Source organism: Notothenia rossii, assembly GCF_949606895.1.
Source record: "Notothenia rossii genome assembly, chromosome: 6".
In the NCBI taxonomy this organism is placed as follows: domain Eukaryota; kingdom Metazoa; phylum Chordata; class Actinopteri; order Perciformes; family Nototheniidae; genus Notothenia; species Notothenia rossii.
Window position 1 is genome coordinate 69,740,567 of NC_136909.1, and position 20,075 is coordinate 69,760,641.

Below are 20,075 nucleotides of genomic sequence, written 5' to 3' on the forward strand. Positions count from 1 at the left end.
GCAGCCTGGAGGCCTTGAGCAGGTGCTTGTCCATGACTGAGAATTTACATTTAAATTGAATCGCCCACATAGCCTGATGAACTGCACCTGAAGAAGTACAGAAGGGATCAGTTCTGAAGAAATTATATATTAATACTGTATTGTATTTCACAAACAAAAATAAGACAAACACAAGCAACAACAAAACAAGCAAATCTATCTTTGCTTTTTTATCTTATTTCTTATTCATCAGCCTGGGCTTCAGTAAACGTCTCAAAATGTGTTTGGCCTTTTTAATAACAAAGTGAGAGTTAGTGTATGCTATCTGGTTTCTACTTTGACCAATACGGGTGCGGCAGTCAACATTATATTACAGGTTTGGTCAAAGATTAAGGAGAACATGTGACATTCCACTGTGGGGAGTCTCCTTGACATTCATTGACCTAACAAACCCATTACCACTCATATTACCGTCATCTACAATGGTTGAGTGATTCTGGAAAAGTCAAAAATCCTCATACTTGACCGCTTACCTTCATGTTGTGCCACTTGGGGACAGAAACACTACAATGTATTAAAATCCTTGTACATTACAAAGAAGACCATGCTGTTTAAAAGTCACTGAAGATCCATGCAATTACATTTGACCCTGCTGGCTGCTCTTTTGGGACACAGTCACAAGAGTGACCGAAGGACAAGCTAATATTAGACATAGTTATAGAGAAATATGGTGGGGCCCCTGACAGCAAGTCTGGTGAGAAATAGCCTAGAGACATTCACACAAGTTTGATTGTGTCTGTCTCTTTCTGTATAGGTGGACAAATTTGCAGTGTCAGCTCTGTAAGTGTTATAGATGTGGTTATCCAAGTAGTTATACACACGGCTACTTTACAGACAGGTATGAATAAGTAACTTAAACAGAGAAACTAAATTATTATTTACAGGCATATTTTAATAGCCTACCTTTATTTTACTATTGTGATAACGTGGGAACCAATACTTTCCAAAAAATATCTTGCTGTGTCATTTTAATACATTCTATCACCTAGGGTTCCCCTCATTTGTTGAGTAATTGGGAAATGTATTAAAGAGATTGTAGTAGAGATAGTGTTGAGATAGGAAGCAGTGGTTTCATTCATTTTTCTTTAACTCTGTTCTTGAGATCAGAAACTGAAATGTTGTGAAATTACACTTTTATTTTTGTACAATCCAAACAGACCACATAGAGAGCCACTGTCATATTACACCGTCATGTTAAATCCTCCTCTCTATTAAACATGTATGTAGAATCCCACTTTGTGACCTTCATTAGAGTAGCATGGTGTTGGTTTGTTGTTGCGACAAATGACATGCAGTCGCCTGTTTTGAATTAGCCAGCACAAAAGTGTTTTTATCTTTGCATACTGGTGCAACACTGGGCATGTGTACAACGAAGCCGTAGTCCAGCCCCAAAAACCCGCCCACCACCCTCCCTCTTCCCTTCGGTGCGTCTTGGTCCGCCCGCAGCAGTCTCCTTCCCGGCGAGGTTTCACTACAGAGATGGCTGCGAAAGTGTGCAGATCAGTACTCCTGTTGTCCCGGAGCAGCGGAGCGGCGGCCGGCAGCCTCCCCGCACTTGTTGTCTCTTCACAGCGACATCATCAGCACATAAGACCGGTAAGTCCCAGGACGTGTGTGCACGGGGAGAGGTGTAGGACCGGGGCAGGCAGGCTGGACCGGAGAGAAAGCGGCGGTGGCGGCTGGGCTGGCTAAGGAAGTAAAGCTAACTAGCCTCAAGATTTTTTTTCGTTCATATCTTTTCTTCAGATTGCGCTTCACGGAAAGGTGAGGCACCAGATGAGTCATGATTTGTATCTCAACCCGGTGCCGTGTGGTTCTTTTAATCCACAATGGGACGTAGAGCTTTGACAGAGGCAATGCAGTTTTTTTTTTGGGAGCGCTTGTTGAAGCCCATCAACACCCCACTGGCCCCGCCGTTTACTGTAACCAGCCTTCAGACACTCTGCTTTCCCACAAAGCCTCATATCTCTCGGGTCCTTCAACTTTGCAGACATATTTTTTTCCAGCCAGTGTTGAATGCCATTCATTTAAGGTGTGGGGTTGTTTCTGTAGCAGTGGACCGTTGGGGTTGGTTTGATAACCGACTGAATTTTTGTTCTGTTGCAATGAGGTTGTGTGTGTGTGTGTGTGTGTGTGTGTGTGTGTGTGTGTGTGTGTGTGTGTGTGTGTGTGTGTGTGTGTGTGTGTGTGTGTGTGTGTGTGTGTGTGTGTGTGTGTGTGTGTGTGTGTGTGTGTGTGTGTGTGTGTGTGTGTGTGTGGACACAGATACAATGTTTATTCATGCACTCACACATAGGAGACTTCACAGAAACATGGAAGCCCACACTTGAATGATGTCAGACTCTCCAGCCCAGCCTGCCGTTTCTCCCCTCCCTGAGGGTGTTTCCCCATTCAGTTGGGAGATCCTGGGTTTCCTGCACAGTGATGCAGGTCCTTTTTAATAAGGCCAGCTGTAGCAAAACATGAAACCTCACAAATGCTCTACAATAACCAGAAGGTGTTGTGTTTACAAAACTGTCACTACAATGCAATACAGTTGCACATCTTGTTCCTGCCCATATGACCCACCCCCTCTGCTGAAACTCGGAGCATCTAGCTTTACAGGGAGGGAGGGAGGTGAGGCACAGGATGGACTTGAATACGAAAGAATGAGGAAGTCATTGCAGCTCAGGGTAGAACAGCCCCTTCGCTGTTGCTAGGAATACTGCTGTTATATTTTGTGAATGTTCTCTTTCTTTCTTCTTTCCTTCTTTGATTGTCCTACGCTCTATTTGTCTTGTGATCACCTTTACCCTTTCCTGTGGTTTTCCTTTCTCCCCCTCCCTTAAACAAACACTTGCACACTTGCCACAGGCCATGTGGAATTAAATGAGGCTACCCTTCCTGTGAAACCGACCTGTCTGGAGGTTAAGTAGCTGTCAGAATAGACTCACTTTGTCCCTATCTCACTGTCCCTTGGTGCCTTCACCCACTGTGAACAATTTCAATAGAACACATTTACGCCCCGTTGAGAGGTAATGTTCTTCCCTCTACTAAAACCCATATGCCAATTTAAACTTTAAATTATGTATCGGGCGAGTTGCGGCTCACTGTGTCTCAGCAGAGTTGGCCCTAATCCGTTTTCATTTTATTTCAGTCTGCACAGGTTGTAGTTTTGTTTACCTGTCATATTGTGTCTTCGTCCATCGAAATGCTGCCTTGCAGCTTCTAAAGGGGCCTGTCACTGTGTGACAGCCGAGCTTCTGTATTAATTTGTGAGCCCTTCACTGCAGTGTGCTAACTCTCTGCTTCTAGACTGTCTATATAGAGCTGCAGTGGGGACTCGTACTTGTGCGTTGGCACTAAGCATGTTGAGTCTGTATGCAATACATGTATCTCAAAATATAAGCTGTCTTATCTAGAGCTCAATTTCAAGCGGTTGGCAGACAAACGGCTCTGACTGCTGTTTCAATAACACGAGAGGTGAACTCTCTAGGGATTAAAAGCACACTGGCTCCAAGGATCACATTTAACCTGCGCCAGATTAATATTGAGTCAACTGTCAAATATAATGCTGCTGCATGAAGCATGGCAGGGGAGTTGAGTCATTGTGAATATATAGTTCTTGCATAAGTGGTATAAATCAAAGTTTGCAGATGGGTATTTCCATTAGTTGTGTCTAAAATAAAGGGTGGGCATTTAAAAAAACAAAAAAGAGCTAAATCATGTTTTCTTTAGTTATTTATTTCCATTTAAGCTGACATGCTCATTAAAGCTGAGCAGTTTGGGCCTGTTGTCTTTGAGGCCAGGGGGTCAAGGCCCACTCCTGGCTTTTAATTCAATCTTTGTAGGAGTAAACTCATTTATCCCTGCTGCCTTCACGGGCTCAGTACTGAAGTTATCCAGATTAGTGTGATAAGAGAGTGACTGTCAGCTTGTGGCTGTTGTCTGTTATAAAGGTGATAAGATGGCTGAATGATTGCTAAACCTGTCCACGAAGGCAGTTTCATTAATGTGATCCATCCTTTATGGACAAACTTGTTCTAAATCCCTTTACGAACGCACATTTATATATGACTGATAGTGGGTAAAGGGAGGACCAAACATTTTGACATGAAATGATGACTTGAATGCTACATTTATTCTGTCAAGCCTTATTATTATTTTATTCTGTCTGTTTATGATATCCAAGGTTAATGATGGCAACCTGCATGTCTGTTATCAGATCTTATCATATCCTGTCTGGAACCTCTGCTGGAGAGCGACCTTAATAAGCTTTGGTCAGCACAGCTGCACTGTTCCATCTTTTCAGTGATATTGGATTGCTATACACAGAGGCAATTTCTATTGGGCATGAAGTGCAATTCAGAGTTTTTCTTTAGTGGATTAGAAAATTGATCTGAGCTATCCTGTGGGCCCTTCATACACTCTTGTTTGGTTCCATGACGCAAAGCGATACGGTAGAAATGTCATTCAGCCAAAGGTGAGATTACAAAAATAGTTAATTTTTTGACTGGATTTTCAATTCTGTTTATTTGCCATGCCATGTTGCTGCTGTTCTGTAAGCTTAACTGTAGGGACAAGGGGAAAAAAGAAATATTATGGGAAAGGATGCACTGCATACACATATTTCTGCTGTATACATGTTGCACTACATAAATAGTTGATGGAATATTAATTGCAACATACTTATTAGCACATTAGTTTGCTCATAAGTCTGGTCTTTGTACGATAATCATTCAGAAATTTATTCAGAGACATTTCAGTCTAACTCTGCTTTTGGAGAACCATTTAATGCTCCCACCAAGTTGGACGACTGCAGGGTTGAAATTAGTTTTAGATAGTGGGCTGCAGAGCAATAAAGAGGAAATAGTGGAGAGACAGCCAATATTGTATAGCCAGCCCAGGCAGGCATGTTAGCTCACTCCACCTTAGTGGTGACTTATCATAGTAAGACCAAAGTCCAGATACAAAGGCTGCATTTGACTTGAAGGATTTGTCCTTCTGGTGTACTTCAGTGCCCAGTAAACTCTTAAATTAAAGGTGTGTGTGTGTGTGTGTGTGTGTGTGTGTGTGTGTGTGTGTGTGTGTGTGTGTGTGTGTGTGTGTGTGTGTGTGTGTGTGTGTGTGTGTGTGTGTGTGTGTGTGTGTGTGTGTGTGTGTGTGTGTGTGTGTGTGTGTGTGTGTGTGTGTGTGTGTGTGTGTGTGTGTGTGTGTGTGTGTGTGTGTGTGTGTGTGTGTGTGTGTGTGTGTGTGTGTGTGTGTGTGTGTGTGTGTGTGTGTGTGTGTGTGTGTGTGTGTGTGTGTGACCTAGAAATTAGGCCATATTCCTCCAGCATCATATCCTTTGTTTTTTATCATAGCTGTGTTTCCATTTTAGTATGACTGCTACTCTCATTTTGTTGTGTTTGGACAAGAGATCAGAATACAAGTAAAGTAAACATATAGCATTTGATCATTAAATGAGCTTTAGTCGATACTGAAAGATAACACATTGGAAGATATTTTTAGTGTTGTGTGTGCTGAATAATACAGTAGCAGTCTGATTATGAATAATCCACCATTACTGTCAATAAGAATAAAAAAAAAAAAACAGTGGATAAGTAATATAACGAAGTATCACAGATTCTTTTTTGCTAAATATGCGGGAAGACGTAAATGCTTTAATCGAAATGTATTATCATGCTGAAACAAATCATCTCTTGTCTGATTAACTACTAAATCACATTGTTTCTGCATTTTGAACACTATTTCCAAAGTTGGAAAGCTAAACAATTTGGATACCTCTGGTATTGGATTCATTAATTGTCTTTCAGTAAAAAACTGGTTCCAAACTGATTGATACATCTAAACTGTTTTCCTTTGAGATAATCAATTCCTGATCAAATCGATGACAGCATGTTATTCTGGCAGCTACACATTAAAATAATTCATGTAAGGACATCCTTCCTTCAAGATTTGCGGAAGTAGCATGCTTCCGTGAGCTAATGCCGTTTGTTGAGCCTGAGTGTAAGCTATCATTGGGGTAAAACAACTAAGGAAGTTGTGAAGAAGAATAAGGATAGCAAAGTTATTAAAAGGGAAGATCCGCAAAGTGTCGAATTATTCACTAATGGGTACGTTATGAACACACCACTCTAAAGTTGAATATACTGAAAGTACCCATCCCAATGACATGTTCAAATGTTATTAGGCAGACATTCCCCACTGTATTCAGACTCAAAAATTGGTAAAATATATTTTCATGCAAAAAATAAATTCAGTCAATTAGGGGAATGGAGTAAGAACTGGAGCCATAAGCGAAATTGGCAATAGTATTAAAACAAATCTTGAATTTAGCTCCATAGACACCATATCCAATTTATTCATGATGTAGCCTACCCTGCATATATTGAATTGGCCAGAATTCCCGAGGCCCCATTTACACGGGAACGCAAATGAAACGCAAACTAACCAAATTCGATATAAAAAAGTCTTCCGTTCACACGGATATGGCTCAATAAACGTGTCTCTTCACACTAGACTGCTCGACCTGCTGGAAAGGCTGTAGTAGACGCTCTCATCTCTTTCGACTCCACTTTGAGCGATATAATTGCTAACAAAGCACTTATATACTAATAAAGGACTGGCTTATCTAAAGCCAGTTGAGTACCACTTGAAATGTTTTGGCTCTTTGAAACCTGATGTACTTATATTATTCTGTTTTCTTCAAGTTTGTATCTTCTTGGTCGAATGCACTTATTGTAAGTCGCTTTGGATAAAAGCGTCAGCTAAATGCAATGTAATGTAATGTAGTACATATGCCGGGCCTGTAAGTTGCGCTGTACTTCCGCCACAAAATACACCAAAAGCAGCGAAGAAGACCCCCCGAGCATGGTTGCCATGGTTCCCCTTCTGTTTATTCTCCGCGGTGGATTTAGCAACATGTAGTTCATGTAGTTCTCCATGTCCACTTGTTGCGAATGGTTGTGGTATAGGAGCTGTAGATTTTGCACTAACATCTGTAGCATGGTCAGTAGCAGTAGCTACTGACAGTAGCTACTGTCTACGCTACAGCAGTGAGCAGCAGAGGTGGGGAGAAGCTAGGCTATGGCTTCATCGTTATCAGGAAATGATCGGAGCCGTTTGGCCCCCAAAGCGTTCCGTCCGCAGATCTATCCACCTTGGGACCCGTTATCGTTTTAGGGGTCCGTTTCCGCGGTTTCGTTGCGGCCTCGTGTGAACGAACAGGCTATACGAAAGAGAAAGTAGCGGATACAATAGTGCTGGGGGGAAACGATTATTTTGAAAACGATTAATCGGGCGATTATTTCATCGATTAGTCGACTAATCTAACGATTATTTTTCTGTTGTTCGATTTATAAAAAACATAATGTATCTCAAATAAATACCTAAAAACATTACTTCATTCATGACAACTGCGCACCAGCTTACGTGCAGCCCTGGCCTGGACATTGTTTGGCTCCGTTAGTTGACATACATTGATACTATAAGCTGACTAACGTTAGTCTAATGTTATGTTTGACTCGTAAACGACCACAACATGAGTTAGCTCTCTGTGCAGTTTGTTCGTTCCGGGTTAGTAGCGGCTAGATAGCGGTGTTCTGCAGACGTAAACTAGCTATTATTCCATCCAACATTAAATGCTGACAAACGTTAACTAACACACAGCTGGCACCGCTAGCTAGGTAGATAACATTAACTACTAACCAACCAAGCACAAACAAACCGCACGGAGAGCTATAAGATAGTTAGCACTACCGAAGTGCACAGAACTCAAGCTGCACAACACACTAGGGCTGTTCCTATTTATGAATATGCTTTTATTTTGAAGGAGAGGTAGCGCTGTTGACAGGAAGTTGTTGTTGCTATGGAAACAACGTGACGGAGATTAACGGAGAAAAGTAATATCTACATATAAAGACGGAGAAAGTAAACGATAAAGTTTATGGTTAAGTGTTAGCATCCCCCGAACAAGCTCTTTCGTTGATATTGGAGATTTCAATAAATTCAATTTGAAAGACCTTGGGCGAGATGTTTTTGTTTGGGGGCTTTTTGCAGGGCTTCGTGCGCAATCCTGTGAGGAGGAGGTGGTAGCCGTTTCAGTCTCCATAGTGTTTAAAGTGTGATTGCGAACTGCTTGTTGTTGTTTTGGGTGACCCACGTGTGTGTGGCGATGCGTCGACGAGGAAATATGTCGTCGACGATATTTTGAAGTCGTCGACGCATCGCTACGGCACTAGGATACAACCCGTTTTGTTCCCGTGTAAACAGAACCTACAAGTTATTCACCAAGACTTTCGAGGGTGTCTAAAATTGAGCCGACAGCTCACAGCAGGGTGGTAACAAGACATTCCTGACGTTTTGTACTCTCATTTAGAAGTCGTTTGGAATGTGTCTGGAACTAATCTGAGTAACTGGGAACTTGGAACCTAGTTGCCACTCATGTTTTAGTGCCTTGCATGGCTGTGCTTAGAAAATGTCTCACTATGGGACAACATGACAAGTGTGTGTTGTCATCTGACTAAATACTGATGGCTTTAGTGGCCGTGTTTCAGACAGAGCTGCTGTCAGCTCAAGTAGCGGTCATCTCGGCGAACGGCAGCCAGAGTAATTTCTGAATGTCTGCTATGGTCTGGGAGAAGTATGGCTGACCTGGCAGGCATTCTGCTCTGAGAGTGGAGAATTTGTTCAGCTGCACCCTTTTTTCATCAATCTTCTCACTGTTTCCATTACAATTAGGTTGCTGGGTCTGTGAGATGGTTGAGCTGAAGCCTGAGATGGCCTGTCAGAGTTGACATATCTCTTGGTGGATTAAGCAGTGGAAGTATAAGGCAACTTTATTGCTATTGTACAGTATAGCGATAATCACATCCCAACATTAACGGCAAAAGCGATTGTACTTCAGCTATGTTTTACACATGAGCCATGAACAGTACATGTTGTCAGTAAATGACTGAATCTTTTCAGCTGATTCATGGGCATACTTTAGGGAGAGAAACTGTATTTGCTCCTCCCTGCCAGACTCTGCTAGATCTCCAGACATATGCTAGTCCATGTCCTGCTTCCTCTGTGCTTTCTTCTTCTAATTTCCCTGTGCTCTCTGAGTCCATCGAATTACCGCACTTGCTCCTCAGCCAGCTTGGTAACCTTTCCAAAACTCACCAGCTGTTCGCCCTGTAGTCAAAAACGCTGTCCTGGAAGGTGAATAAGTTCAGTATTAGTATGTATCTAGTGGTTGCTGAAACCTAACCTGTCTCTCTCCGTACAAGAGTGGTCACTATGTGTATTCTGCACTTCATTATAGAGTTGCAGTAGCAGTGTAGGAGACAATTGTGATGGACAAAGTCCTCATTAATGCTCTGTAAGGGATTTCACCCTTGATGTGCTTAGTGACTGGTGAACTTCTGCTAATGACATCAACTAATTAGATGCTTCCCATCTTTCCGTGTGGCCCAGCGTGTCTCCAGTCAAGTCTGAAAAAACATTAAACTAGGCCAACGTGTGTAATGTGATGATGGATGGAGTAACGCTTGGTTACCCCCTCTCATCTCTGGGATGTTGTGCTGCTGCCGCCCTCTGCCAGGAGGGCAGGTGAGGCTGCTATTAGTACCTGAAGGTCACCCGCAGGACAGCCTTTCATGCCATTAGGTAAGGGATTGGGCTGATGAGTGTGAGAGAGAAATGTAGCCAAATCTGTGGCAATACTGGGTCCAAATAATCAGTGTACATTTAAAATGGGCAGTTTTAGCTCGTATGAAGGTCATCTTTGCCCTGATCTGTCATGGAATTTGTGGCAGTTATGTGAATGTATTTCCAAATTGAGTTGTTCTGCCGTGGTTTTGTATAGGTCACTGGGTCTAGAACAGTTTGTCAGCCACAGTGAGACAAGCAAAGAATTAGTTCTGTAGTTTAGATACTACACTTTGGCCCTTGGACAAATGTAGTTGGTGACCTCTGGTTTATACCCTTGTTTATACAGGTTCATGGTGAATTAATACAGGCGGAAGAGTAAGACGGATGCTAGCTGAGTGCTGGGGGACATTGACACTGGGATAGGGACAATTAAAGGTGGGCTAGGTCATTTTGGAGAAACCAGCTCGAGTGCGCTAGAATTTGAAAATACACAACCGGAACAAATCTGCCACTCCCTTACAGAGCCTCTCCTCCAACACACACGAACGCACACATGACAGATGAAGGCACGAGATAAGTTTGTGCACAGATGGAAGGCTGACAGGCAAGTAGGCCATCCAGTTATTTTACCCGGGCCGTTTCAGATGATTGGTCGTGCTTTTTACAGTACTAGGGCTTCCACATATGACATTTCTTTATGTAATTATTGTCAAAGCATTTAATATATGCATTGCTATCGGGAAGTTAAGAGCATTCCATGGAATATAAAAAAAAGGGTTACTGAAATAAATTACATACCCCACCTTTAAGCTTTTGATCAATGGTTTTATCATTTTCAACTAGTGAATGCTAGATCCAGCAACTGATGCATGCAACTCATTGTTGCCTGTCAGGGATATTTACATGCTTTTTCCGAAAGCATGCAAATACATTTTGCCTTGCTTATTTGTGTGTGCCACACCTATGCCATCCCATATATGGTAAACATTCAGATACATACTTTAGAAAAGCATGCGTATCAAGATTAGATCAACTTTAATAAAAGTAATAACTATCAACAGATTTCTATGGCAAGCTTCTATATACGCCAGATGATATAGCTGTGTTCTCTGTACCCATTTTGCTCCCACTTATCTATTTTGCACTGCTTTATTGAATTCAAACAATATTGGTGTAAGGAATCGGACGAATCCATAAATTACAATTGTGCTGTTTAAAGCAGAAAACAAGCATATCAGGGAAAGGCAACAAATAGGAGAAGCATCACTGTGAGAAAGGCAGCAGGAGACAAGACACTAGCTGTCAATAGTGAGGCAGCTCTAATTAGAATTGTGTATGGACGAGTGCTGTTTTACTGATAGGAGTAATGGCTGTGAAGCTATTCAGAGAAATGTTGGGATTCTCTGATGTGAGGATTTCCCCGGCCTCAGTCTCACCTCTTTCTCTTAGCTGCTTCTCATTGCAGCTTCCCCCTCTCACGGCAGCTGAACTGAAAGGCTTATTATTTCATAAGTGTAACTGTAGCACACGGTTTGCATCAACATTTGAGTTTTATTCATAACAACAGTACCCTATTTTAAATTAGTAGATGCGTTGATAAAATTGCCAAATCAAGTGTTATGTTTATTGCTAGAACTGCTGCTGCCAACTTCAGAATATCTGTGAATATCAGCACTCTGCAAGATATAATGAGCACCACTTTTTGAAGAGGAATTCTGAATGAGATTTCTCCATTATACGGGGATAGAGAAGGAGAATTTGAGATCCCTGACAATGGATTTGACTATAATTGCTCTATAATTTATTTATGCATGCATATCATTCACTCAGTAACTCTGTTGTTAGGATAAGTAATACATTACTGGGCATTTAAGGACAATATTCTGCTCCATTAGGTTATAGTTTAACTAAAAAAATAATGCAACACGTTTTGCAGACAAACATTGACAGCCACATTTAGTGCACAAATTACTAAACACCTTCAAAGGGGATCCCCCTGCACACAAGCTCACAAGTTGTCCTTCTGTTCCTGCGGGATGGATGTTCCAAGCTAATGGCAGGAAGGATTGACATTTTCAAGTTCGTTACACTTCTTTTTTTCCACTGATTTAAGAGTTTGGGCCAGTGTCTCCTCTGTGAAGCCGGTTTATCTCTGGGGACAGATGAGGCTGCTTTGCTGGAAGGAAATCTGCATCCATTTATTTCAGAGTTTATCTGTGTGCAAAAACATACTGGTGTTGGGTTACCAGGGAAATGAGGGCTTCATGATTAAACAGGATCTATGGAGCTGTGACATCATCCTTGTGTTGAGTTCATTGTGGCTAGTGGGAGTTTGTCTACATGAGAGTACCTCTTTCTCCATAGCGGCTTAATGAGGGTCGCTGCCAAGAAGGCTGCTGTTTGCTGTTTCTCTTCAGCATCGGCTCACTCTGCTACCCCTGGTGGTTGGCAGGCTTTTGTTCCAGCCGTCATAATAGTGCTTGGTAAACTTGCAAGACTGTATTCTATGCTTTGTGCCAAGAGCAAGCGGGCTGCTCCTTGATGGGACGTAATGCCCCCTTAAAGGGTAAGATGGTATTTAGGTGCAAAAATGTAACTTGTCATCTCATGTCCTCACGATCAATCAAACTAATCCAAAATAAGTAGACTGAAAAAGGTATATCTGTCGATATTGACATAGTTTCAGAAGTTGTATTATGTAATGCACAATTTCTAGAAATTTGATTTGAAGTTACTGGATATTTTGACCATTAATAGAAAATAACACGGCAAAACATTTGTATGTTTCAATGCTATTTCACTGTTAAGAGTTGTTGGCAGGAACCTACCAAGAAATTGAAAGCAGGGGTGAATTTGAATGCTAGCATTTAAAGAATATATGCCCGGACATCATCAATTGATTATTCTGCCAGTCTTTAGTGTTCATTACAAGAAATGGGATTTTCCATTTTCAGAAATTAGAGTTATTCTAAATCATCAAGGATGTTCCATGGTACAGCGAACCCCTAGACTGCAAGGCAATGCAACATTCATGCACCCATCAATAAAAGGCAAGCTGTTACCGTCTGGTTTTCAAGTTAAAAACACAGTTACTACAGCTCTATCGATTAAAGCTGATTGCCAGATGCAATATGTAAGCGCATACAAATTGCTGAAAACTTCTACCTGATTTTGTCCTGGCTTTACATTTGTCAATCGTTAAAATGTGGCACTTTTATAACAAAAAAACAGGTGGATGGATCCTAAAAATAACTGGGTATCTGAGAAGGCACACAGGAACAAGTGGTTGCATGGCAGCTGCTCAGAGATGACATGAGGTCTGAAATTGCATGACAGGAAATGGGATGTATTCCAACAAACACCAACCCTGTACACAGGAGAGAAGCAGGCTCTGCTATCCTCTCCCTTGTGTTTCCAGAAGCTTTGATGCCCTTTAATGCTGACTCAAAACTTTCCCGGTATTGTCCCTCTTTGCTTTTCACACAGCAGCCTGCTCTCTGCTTTAAATGAGCCGCCTTTGTTTTCTGAACGATGCTTGTGACAACGTCATTACACAACCAGAAGTCATGAACTGAGATTGATCTGAGTCTGAGCACATCCAAAGAGTCAATGAGCCCCACAAAGAAAGACTCTGTGTTCGGCATGGCGCCCAGTTTGTTTGCACTGTAATTACCCAGGTTGTAGCAGTGCCATGGCACACACAAGCACACACAGGGGATTCACCATGAAAACAAACAAAGATACACGCTTCTGACAAACAGTGGACTATATCCCTCAAGTTCCATTGTCTAATTGTAATAGTTAGTCGGACCAGAGGCACAAGCCAAGCATGTCTCGCTCAGGTAACATCCAGCTCTATCATAACCCAGTAAGTGTTTTTATGTAGAGTCTTTTTTCCCTTCGCTAGTGACAATTCTAATAGCTTCCCTGTTGATAAAATGCCTGTCTCCTCTGACTACTTAACTGCTGTGAAGGAATCAAGGGTCTAAGCTTTAAGCCCGGTTTCTTTTAATTAACTCTTATATCAGCACAATTGGATCAATGGCTGGAGCCACACGTGGACCAAGCACGTCTGTTTCAGAGAGCTCATCTGAGGTTGTGAGGAAGAAACAGGAAGGGCTCAGATATGCAGTAGTTTGATGGTGTTGGGGGTTAAAGCTGCCTTTTGCTGCCTCAGCACTTTGAAGCCTCGGTCAAACCAGCTAGTCATTTTAATGGTATTCTATATTCTTTGTGGACTAGAGGTCTTGACCAAATAATCCTATTATAGAAAGGGTTTTCCGAACCATGCTAGGCCTGGGAAGCATGAAAAATATGATCATATCAGAGTATTTATGTAATATCACTGTTGACTGACTCTACTGCAGTAAATTTGATTTAAAGGGTACCTATTATGCAAAATGCAGTTTTTGATGTCTTTTATACATAGGCTAGTAATGTGTCCCCGGTGTGTCAGGGAACTCACAGAGTGTCAGAAAAGAAAACCCTCTCTCTTTTCTCCGTACCCACATCTCTAAAAAAAAAAAAAAAACGGGGGTGCTAACAAGCAGTTCCAGTATTTTTGCTCCTATAACGTCATTGGGCGCGGCATCCGGCTGACGTGACACGTCCCAACCTTATTCTCCGGCAGACGTGACGCGTCCCAACCTATATTCTCCGGCACATGGACACGTCCCAACCTATCGTCTCCGGCACACGTGACACGTCCCAACCTATACTCTCCGGCACACGTGACACGTCCCAACCTATCGTCTCCGTATACAGTCGCAGCTGTGAGCTGTGTGTCTGTGTATTCAACAGGATGTCTGCTGGAGGCACTTAGAGTAAAGTTGTTATATATAATAAATATAATGGCACTGTTCTAGCGGTAAACACTTAAGAAAGAACATGTCAAGCTATGTGCTGTATCAGAAACAATGCACGGGTGTTTTGGGAGTAATATGCTGTGTGTTTACATTGATTGATTGATACATTTAATTCGAACCAGTTAAATAAATAATTACAAAACAAATGTTGCAGTGCATAGTCATGTAAGAGAAATCAAAACAAAAAATGACATTCACAACAACAACAACAACAACAACAACAGCATTAGCAACATAAACAGTCCCACATCTAGTGTTCAAAAAGGAATGAGAAGAAGTATTACTTATTTAATCTCACCCCCTTGTCCCTAAATGATTTATTTATAATCTGCAATAATTATCATTGTACATTAGCAAGCATGCTAACACTCAGAGCTAGCCATGGAGCTAACGCTGTAGGCTACTGGAGAGAATATGTGTAACGTAATGTCCTTGTGGTAAACCCTGCGAGAGAGAAAGGTTTGAGGAGGCTGTGGCTCAGTGTATAGTACGATGGACTTCGAATCAGGGGATAGCAAGTTCGAGTCCCACTGCAGTCAGCATGTCGTTGTGTCCCTGGGCAAGACATTTCACCCCAAATTGCTCATGTGGGGATTGTCCACAGTACTGAATGTATGTAAGTCGCTTTGGATAAAAGCATCTAACAACTAACATGTAATGTAATGTTTGAGCTCCATACTGTTTAAGAAATAAAGCTAGAAGTTGGTAGGAGCATAACATGGCATTTAATCACCGCAGCGTTTAGCTGAGCTTCTCCCCGTAGAAATCTCTCTAGCAAAGGGAAAGCTGCGTGACGCTACAAAGGGGCGCGCCTAGCAGAATCAGCCTGTTTGCAACAGGGCTGCAAAAGAGAGGTATGAGCAGTATGAGGCATGGCTACAATGGATGATCTGTTTGGTATTTTAAGCAAAAACTTCACAGACATGTTTTGTATAGGTATGGCCTTACAATATTTTTTTCCAATACAGCATAATAGGTCCACTTTAAATTTCCATTCACGTGCCCAGTTTGACTTAATCTTAAATGCCTTTTTTGCCTTAAAACTTGTATATATTATGAGGGAAATTAAATCCTACCTGGAAAATCTGACAGTGAACACTATTTTCAAAATCAACTGTAATTTTAATATTGGCATAAAGCATTCCTGCCCTTTGTTTTGAAATATTGACCACAATGACCTAATACAACCAGATACTATATTAAAGGGCCAATCTATCATCGCCTGTTCTACAGCACTGTGCTCTGCCTCATAAATTGGTGTTCCACCTTCCTGTACGTGACTGTAGAGGAGCAGAGGGGACGAGTATGAAAGATGCAATCTTGCCTCTGCACCTCCGGGAAGCGGGGCAGTAAAGAAGATTGCTTATGTAAATAGCTCTGTTGCTGTAATCTTCTGTTGATGAGGTCTCTGATGTGACAGCTTGACACTGAAGATTTTCCAATTATTTTGCTCTTTGAATTAAGGAGAATTTAACTTTTGACTCACAGGAGTATCAGGGCATTCGTTTAAGAAGGGATGTCCAATAATAATCACAGAAGCCGCAGCACTCATACATGGTAGTGCTTGATTAAAAGGATGGCGGATCGAGGGAGTGTTTTTGTTAATGAAATTGGACAGTCATAATTGTTGTCCTTGGTCGTAGAGTTAATGCCGTGCTGTTTACTTTGTAAGAGCTCATCTTTATGCTGCAACTGGAGTGTAGTATTAACAAGCATGACATCCATGTAGGCTAATGCTAATTAGTGCGTTCTGCATGATTGACCGGACTTTTCCCTCGAGCCCTGCCAGTGTTTTCAGATTGTTTGGAGGACTTTCTATTCTTTACTTATTGGGCTGATGCTGTGCTGCAGGTGTGCTATAGCAATGCTAGCCCAGCTTTCTGTGGTATGACACAACTGAATTAAGATATAACTTTCATGTTTGTGCATGCACACTCTCGCCTTACACCCTTTTTCTTGATGTGGACGGAGGAAGAAGCTGTTAACCTAAAAAAGGCCTGTGATTTTCTCATCCTCATTCCACACACGGAGGTCAAAAAGCAGCGGACCGAAGAGTTCCAAGACCTGGCAGAGAGGCTTAGCGATGACCCTGCTGCCCGCTGTCTTCACGCTTCTGACTGGCATTGAATGTGTGCGCATACCCTGCAGGCCTTGCATCAGCTTGAAGCGCACACAAGCTTCTCACAACTTCACACACATAAAACCTGCCCACTCTTGTGAGACTTGGGATTGTTTGTCAGCTTTTTGTGTGAACGCTTGTTCAAAGCCTTTGATTTGAAATGAAGCTATGAGCAGAAAGACAAGCGGCACGGAGAGGTGAAGATACCAGACAATTCCATTCTCACTTCATTTTTTCTTATCCTTTGCCAGCTACCTAGTGTTTGCCATTCTATAAATAGGGTTGAGGAAATGTTGGAGAGGAGATTTTGTTGGAAAATGTATTTCCATGGAGACAGACTTCATTAGGCTTTGGATATTTGATCAGAGAGCCAATGAAAGGGACAGTATTCTGGGTGAGTTTAGCAAAAAGTATGTATTGCATTTCCTATCGTCAGGACAGTGTTGCCATAGCACTGTGGTTAAGTCAATTTACAAGAATGTTGTTCCTCTCTGCTGCTTGCAGATGTCTGTTTTGACTCCAAATTATGCAACCCCATCTTTCATACTTTGCCCATATGCAACAGACTCTTGAAGCCATTGTGTTTGTAATGTTTACACCACTTTACTTTGCTTGAAACCAAACACATGCACAGTGAGTCAGACACACAAACCCAGATTTAAATCTAATTTCCATAGACCAGTCTCTGAGAGTACGAGCTTCTGCTCATTTGAATCTCCCTGGAATCTCATGATCCACTGGTAGCCTGAATGAGTCATGTGAGTGTGTTTTCCTATAATAGTGCTCTATTAGGTTGCTGTAAGTTAGGTAAATATTGCCACATGTCCAGCATATGGTAGCTTTATTCAATAAATGTAATGTTTTTGCTTTCGTTGTTTCCTTGTTGTGCTCATGTGGGTAACAGAGTGTCGTCTCCCAGGGTTATTGATCTGGGTGTGGCTGTTTGCGGTTTCTTTGGCATTGGATAAAGGAAAGTGCAGTTTTTCCACTCTGCAAATGAAAGAAACTCAGCTGATACAAATCTCATTGACCCAGTTATTTGTGTCACTTCTTTGGTGTTTTGTTTGCTGCAAAGCCCGTCTGTAACAGAGCTCCATAAATGTATTTTTATGCATGGAGAAGAGACAATGATGAGAGAAAGGCTACAGATGTATTCCCATACAGCCGCCGCATGGAAATCAAAAGCTTGTCTTTCAACTAGATACCAGGTATCAGCCTGCTTGTTGTTTACCCAGGGAAAGTAGTCGAGCAGCAAAGAGGCAAGAGGCTGAGTTTAGCATCAGAGCGGATCAGTGATGCACCTCCAGCTGAGCGTTCAACTCTTAGTGCCAGACTCGTTACTGAGCTGGGTCCTGAGGGGAACCCTGGGGAAATCCCAACCTGGACATCAACTGGACGGTAAATAAAATGTATGGAGGAAGGAAAAAAAGAAGGGGAAATTAAAGTGGAGATTTCTTCAGGGGGAGAGAAGGCTAGGGGTATCTTGTTTTCTGGAAAGGTTATAGCAACACAATCACAAGGTTGTTTTTGTCTTCAGTACTAGGCAACATTTTCTAAAGTTATCCAGATATTTTATACCGCTTTTAGAGACATGTCAGAAATTCTTCTTGCTTAGAATCATGGCCATTTGCAGTTGAATTCAAACCAAGTAAAGGTTCTTGGAGCACTTCAAAAATCCTGGTGCTGCAGTTGCCTGGGTTACACTTTGCAAATTAATATTGTCCCTTTTTCCAACAGAGAGTTGAAGGTTATCCATCTCATTGTCTTCTGTTCTCTGCCCTATATGCAGTGGCGGCGCCAGGGTATGGCTGGGGTAGGCTACAGCCATACCAAGAAATGGCTTAGCCCCACCATGACAAATTATGTTAAAGTAAGCAAATTCAATTAAATAATAAGCAAAATGTTGAGAACACGGCTTGCGAAAATATACGGGTCGTGTCCACAACACACAAACTGATCCTGCTGTTACAACAAGTGCACGTTACTGATGCAATATGGATTAGACGTCACGTTCAAAGTGATCCCTTTTATTTACTACAACACAAATGTGCCATTTTATTTCATACAGCTCCATCTTGATTGAGACAGGGAAATAATCTAAACCTCACGTGTGGCGTTTCACTGTCAAGGGGGGCGATATAGCGTGTATGTAATTACATTGCAAATACTGACTTTAGCCCCACCACTGTATGGGTTAGCCCTACCATAGATTACCCAAGAAAAATACTCTGGCGCCGCCACTGCCTATATGCAAAAATGTCCTCTCAGTTCATGACATCATTTTATATACCAGGATATAGTACAACGATTCTCTGTGCAGACATGCATTCAGTAGGAAGCCTTCTTCACAACTCGGCCATTGGGTGACTGGCCTGCACTCTTCACTCCATTGAGTGAATAAATGTAACGCTACGATGCACAGGCAGTGGCAGTGTTCATTCTAGTCTTGAATTATTGAATTGCCTATGAGGCTTTCCCACAATTTATACTTCCTTTGATGATAAGCTGATCTTTTCTTGTCAAATATAAATTAAAGAGAGCTGTTGCTGTTCTTTAAAAACATATCTTATTTCACAAAAACCCACAGGGAAAAAGGCATGAAGTCTTATTCTGCAGTATATTACTTTATTACCATTTACTTCACAACTCTCACTGTAGATCCCAACTGACATCTTAAGCACCAAAATACATTTGTTATGTCTTTAAGGCATTGGGAGAGTCCGAGCAGGAGTAGTCTGTCAGCGCACATAGCCTCATAAAAAAATACTGATCAGATAAATGGCTACTGTCCTCCTTTAAATTCTGATGGAAAACAGACCAAGATGGACGGTGCATCAACATTTTGAAATGCTTGTGATACCTGTACCATGAACAGGACCTGCGATGTGATCATGGTGGTTAACCCTATCACAGGAAGGCACACAAAAAGCTTTTGTTTGCCTCGATGATGTCATGGAGATTTGAGGTTCACTCAAACCGCAATAATGTCAACATTAGTTGGGTGCCTTGGGTGCCTTGCAGAGATCTGCTGATTGAAAACCGCAGCATGTTCCGTTTTCATTAATAATATGTTACATACACATAACTCTTAAGCAGGGCCATAATATTGCAGGTCAGCAGAGTTACTTCCTGATATGTGCAGTGGAAATGATATACAACCTCACCTTACAATGCCCAAATATCAAGTATGCTGTAAGTATCGGGTTAAAGAGAGACATATTGTAGGTGATAGGACAAGCCATTCAGTCAAGTGGGAGTAGTCGGTGCTCCTGTAACCCCTTAATGCCTTAAAATGTGTTAAATCTTTGAAATATCACTGTTAATCTTAATAAGATAAACATTTTATTACTGGATTTTAAATGTTATAATGAATAGTCCAAGCATTTTCAATCTGTTCAACACAGTTGTATTAACATTTGACTGGTTATCTTATGTGG

General features: G+C 41.7%; 1 protein-coding gene and 1 long non-coding RNA gene across 3 annotated transcripts in view; one reads left to right on the forward strand and one right to left on the reverse strand.

The window, feature by feature from the left end:
• The window catches only part of LOC307043661, a 401,538-nt gene that overhangs the window by 337,755 nt on the left and 43,708 nt on the right, over nucleotides 1-20,075 (reverse strand). The gene's annotated exons all lie outside the window — the stretch shown is intronic.
• mcu (mitochondrial calcium uniporter) overlaps nucleotides 1,417-20,075 on the forward strand; it is a 55,825-nt gene continuing 37,166 nt past the window's right edge. Inside the window, exon 1 of one of the 2 annotated variants that reach the window (XM_079686913.1) lies at nucleotides 1,417-1,635. In XM_079686913.1, the coding sequence (XP_079543039.1) occupies nucleotides 1,519-1,635 (117 nt within the window). In that variant the 5' untranslated portion in view covers nucleotides 1,417-1,518. The remainder of the gene's footprint in view (nucleotides 1,636-20,075) is intronic. The other variant, XM_079686914.1, reaches the window with a different exon arrangement.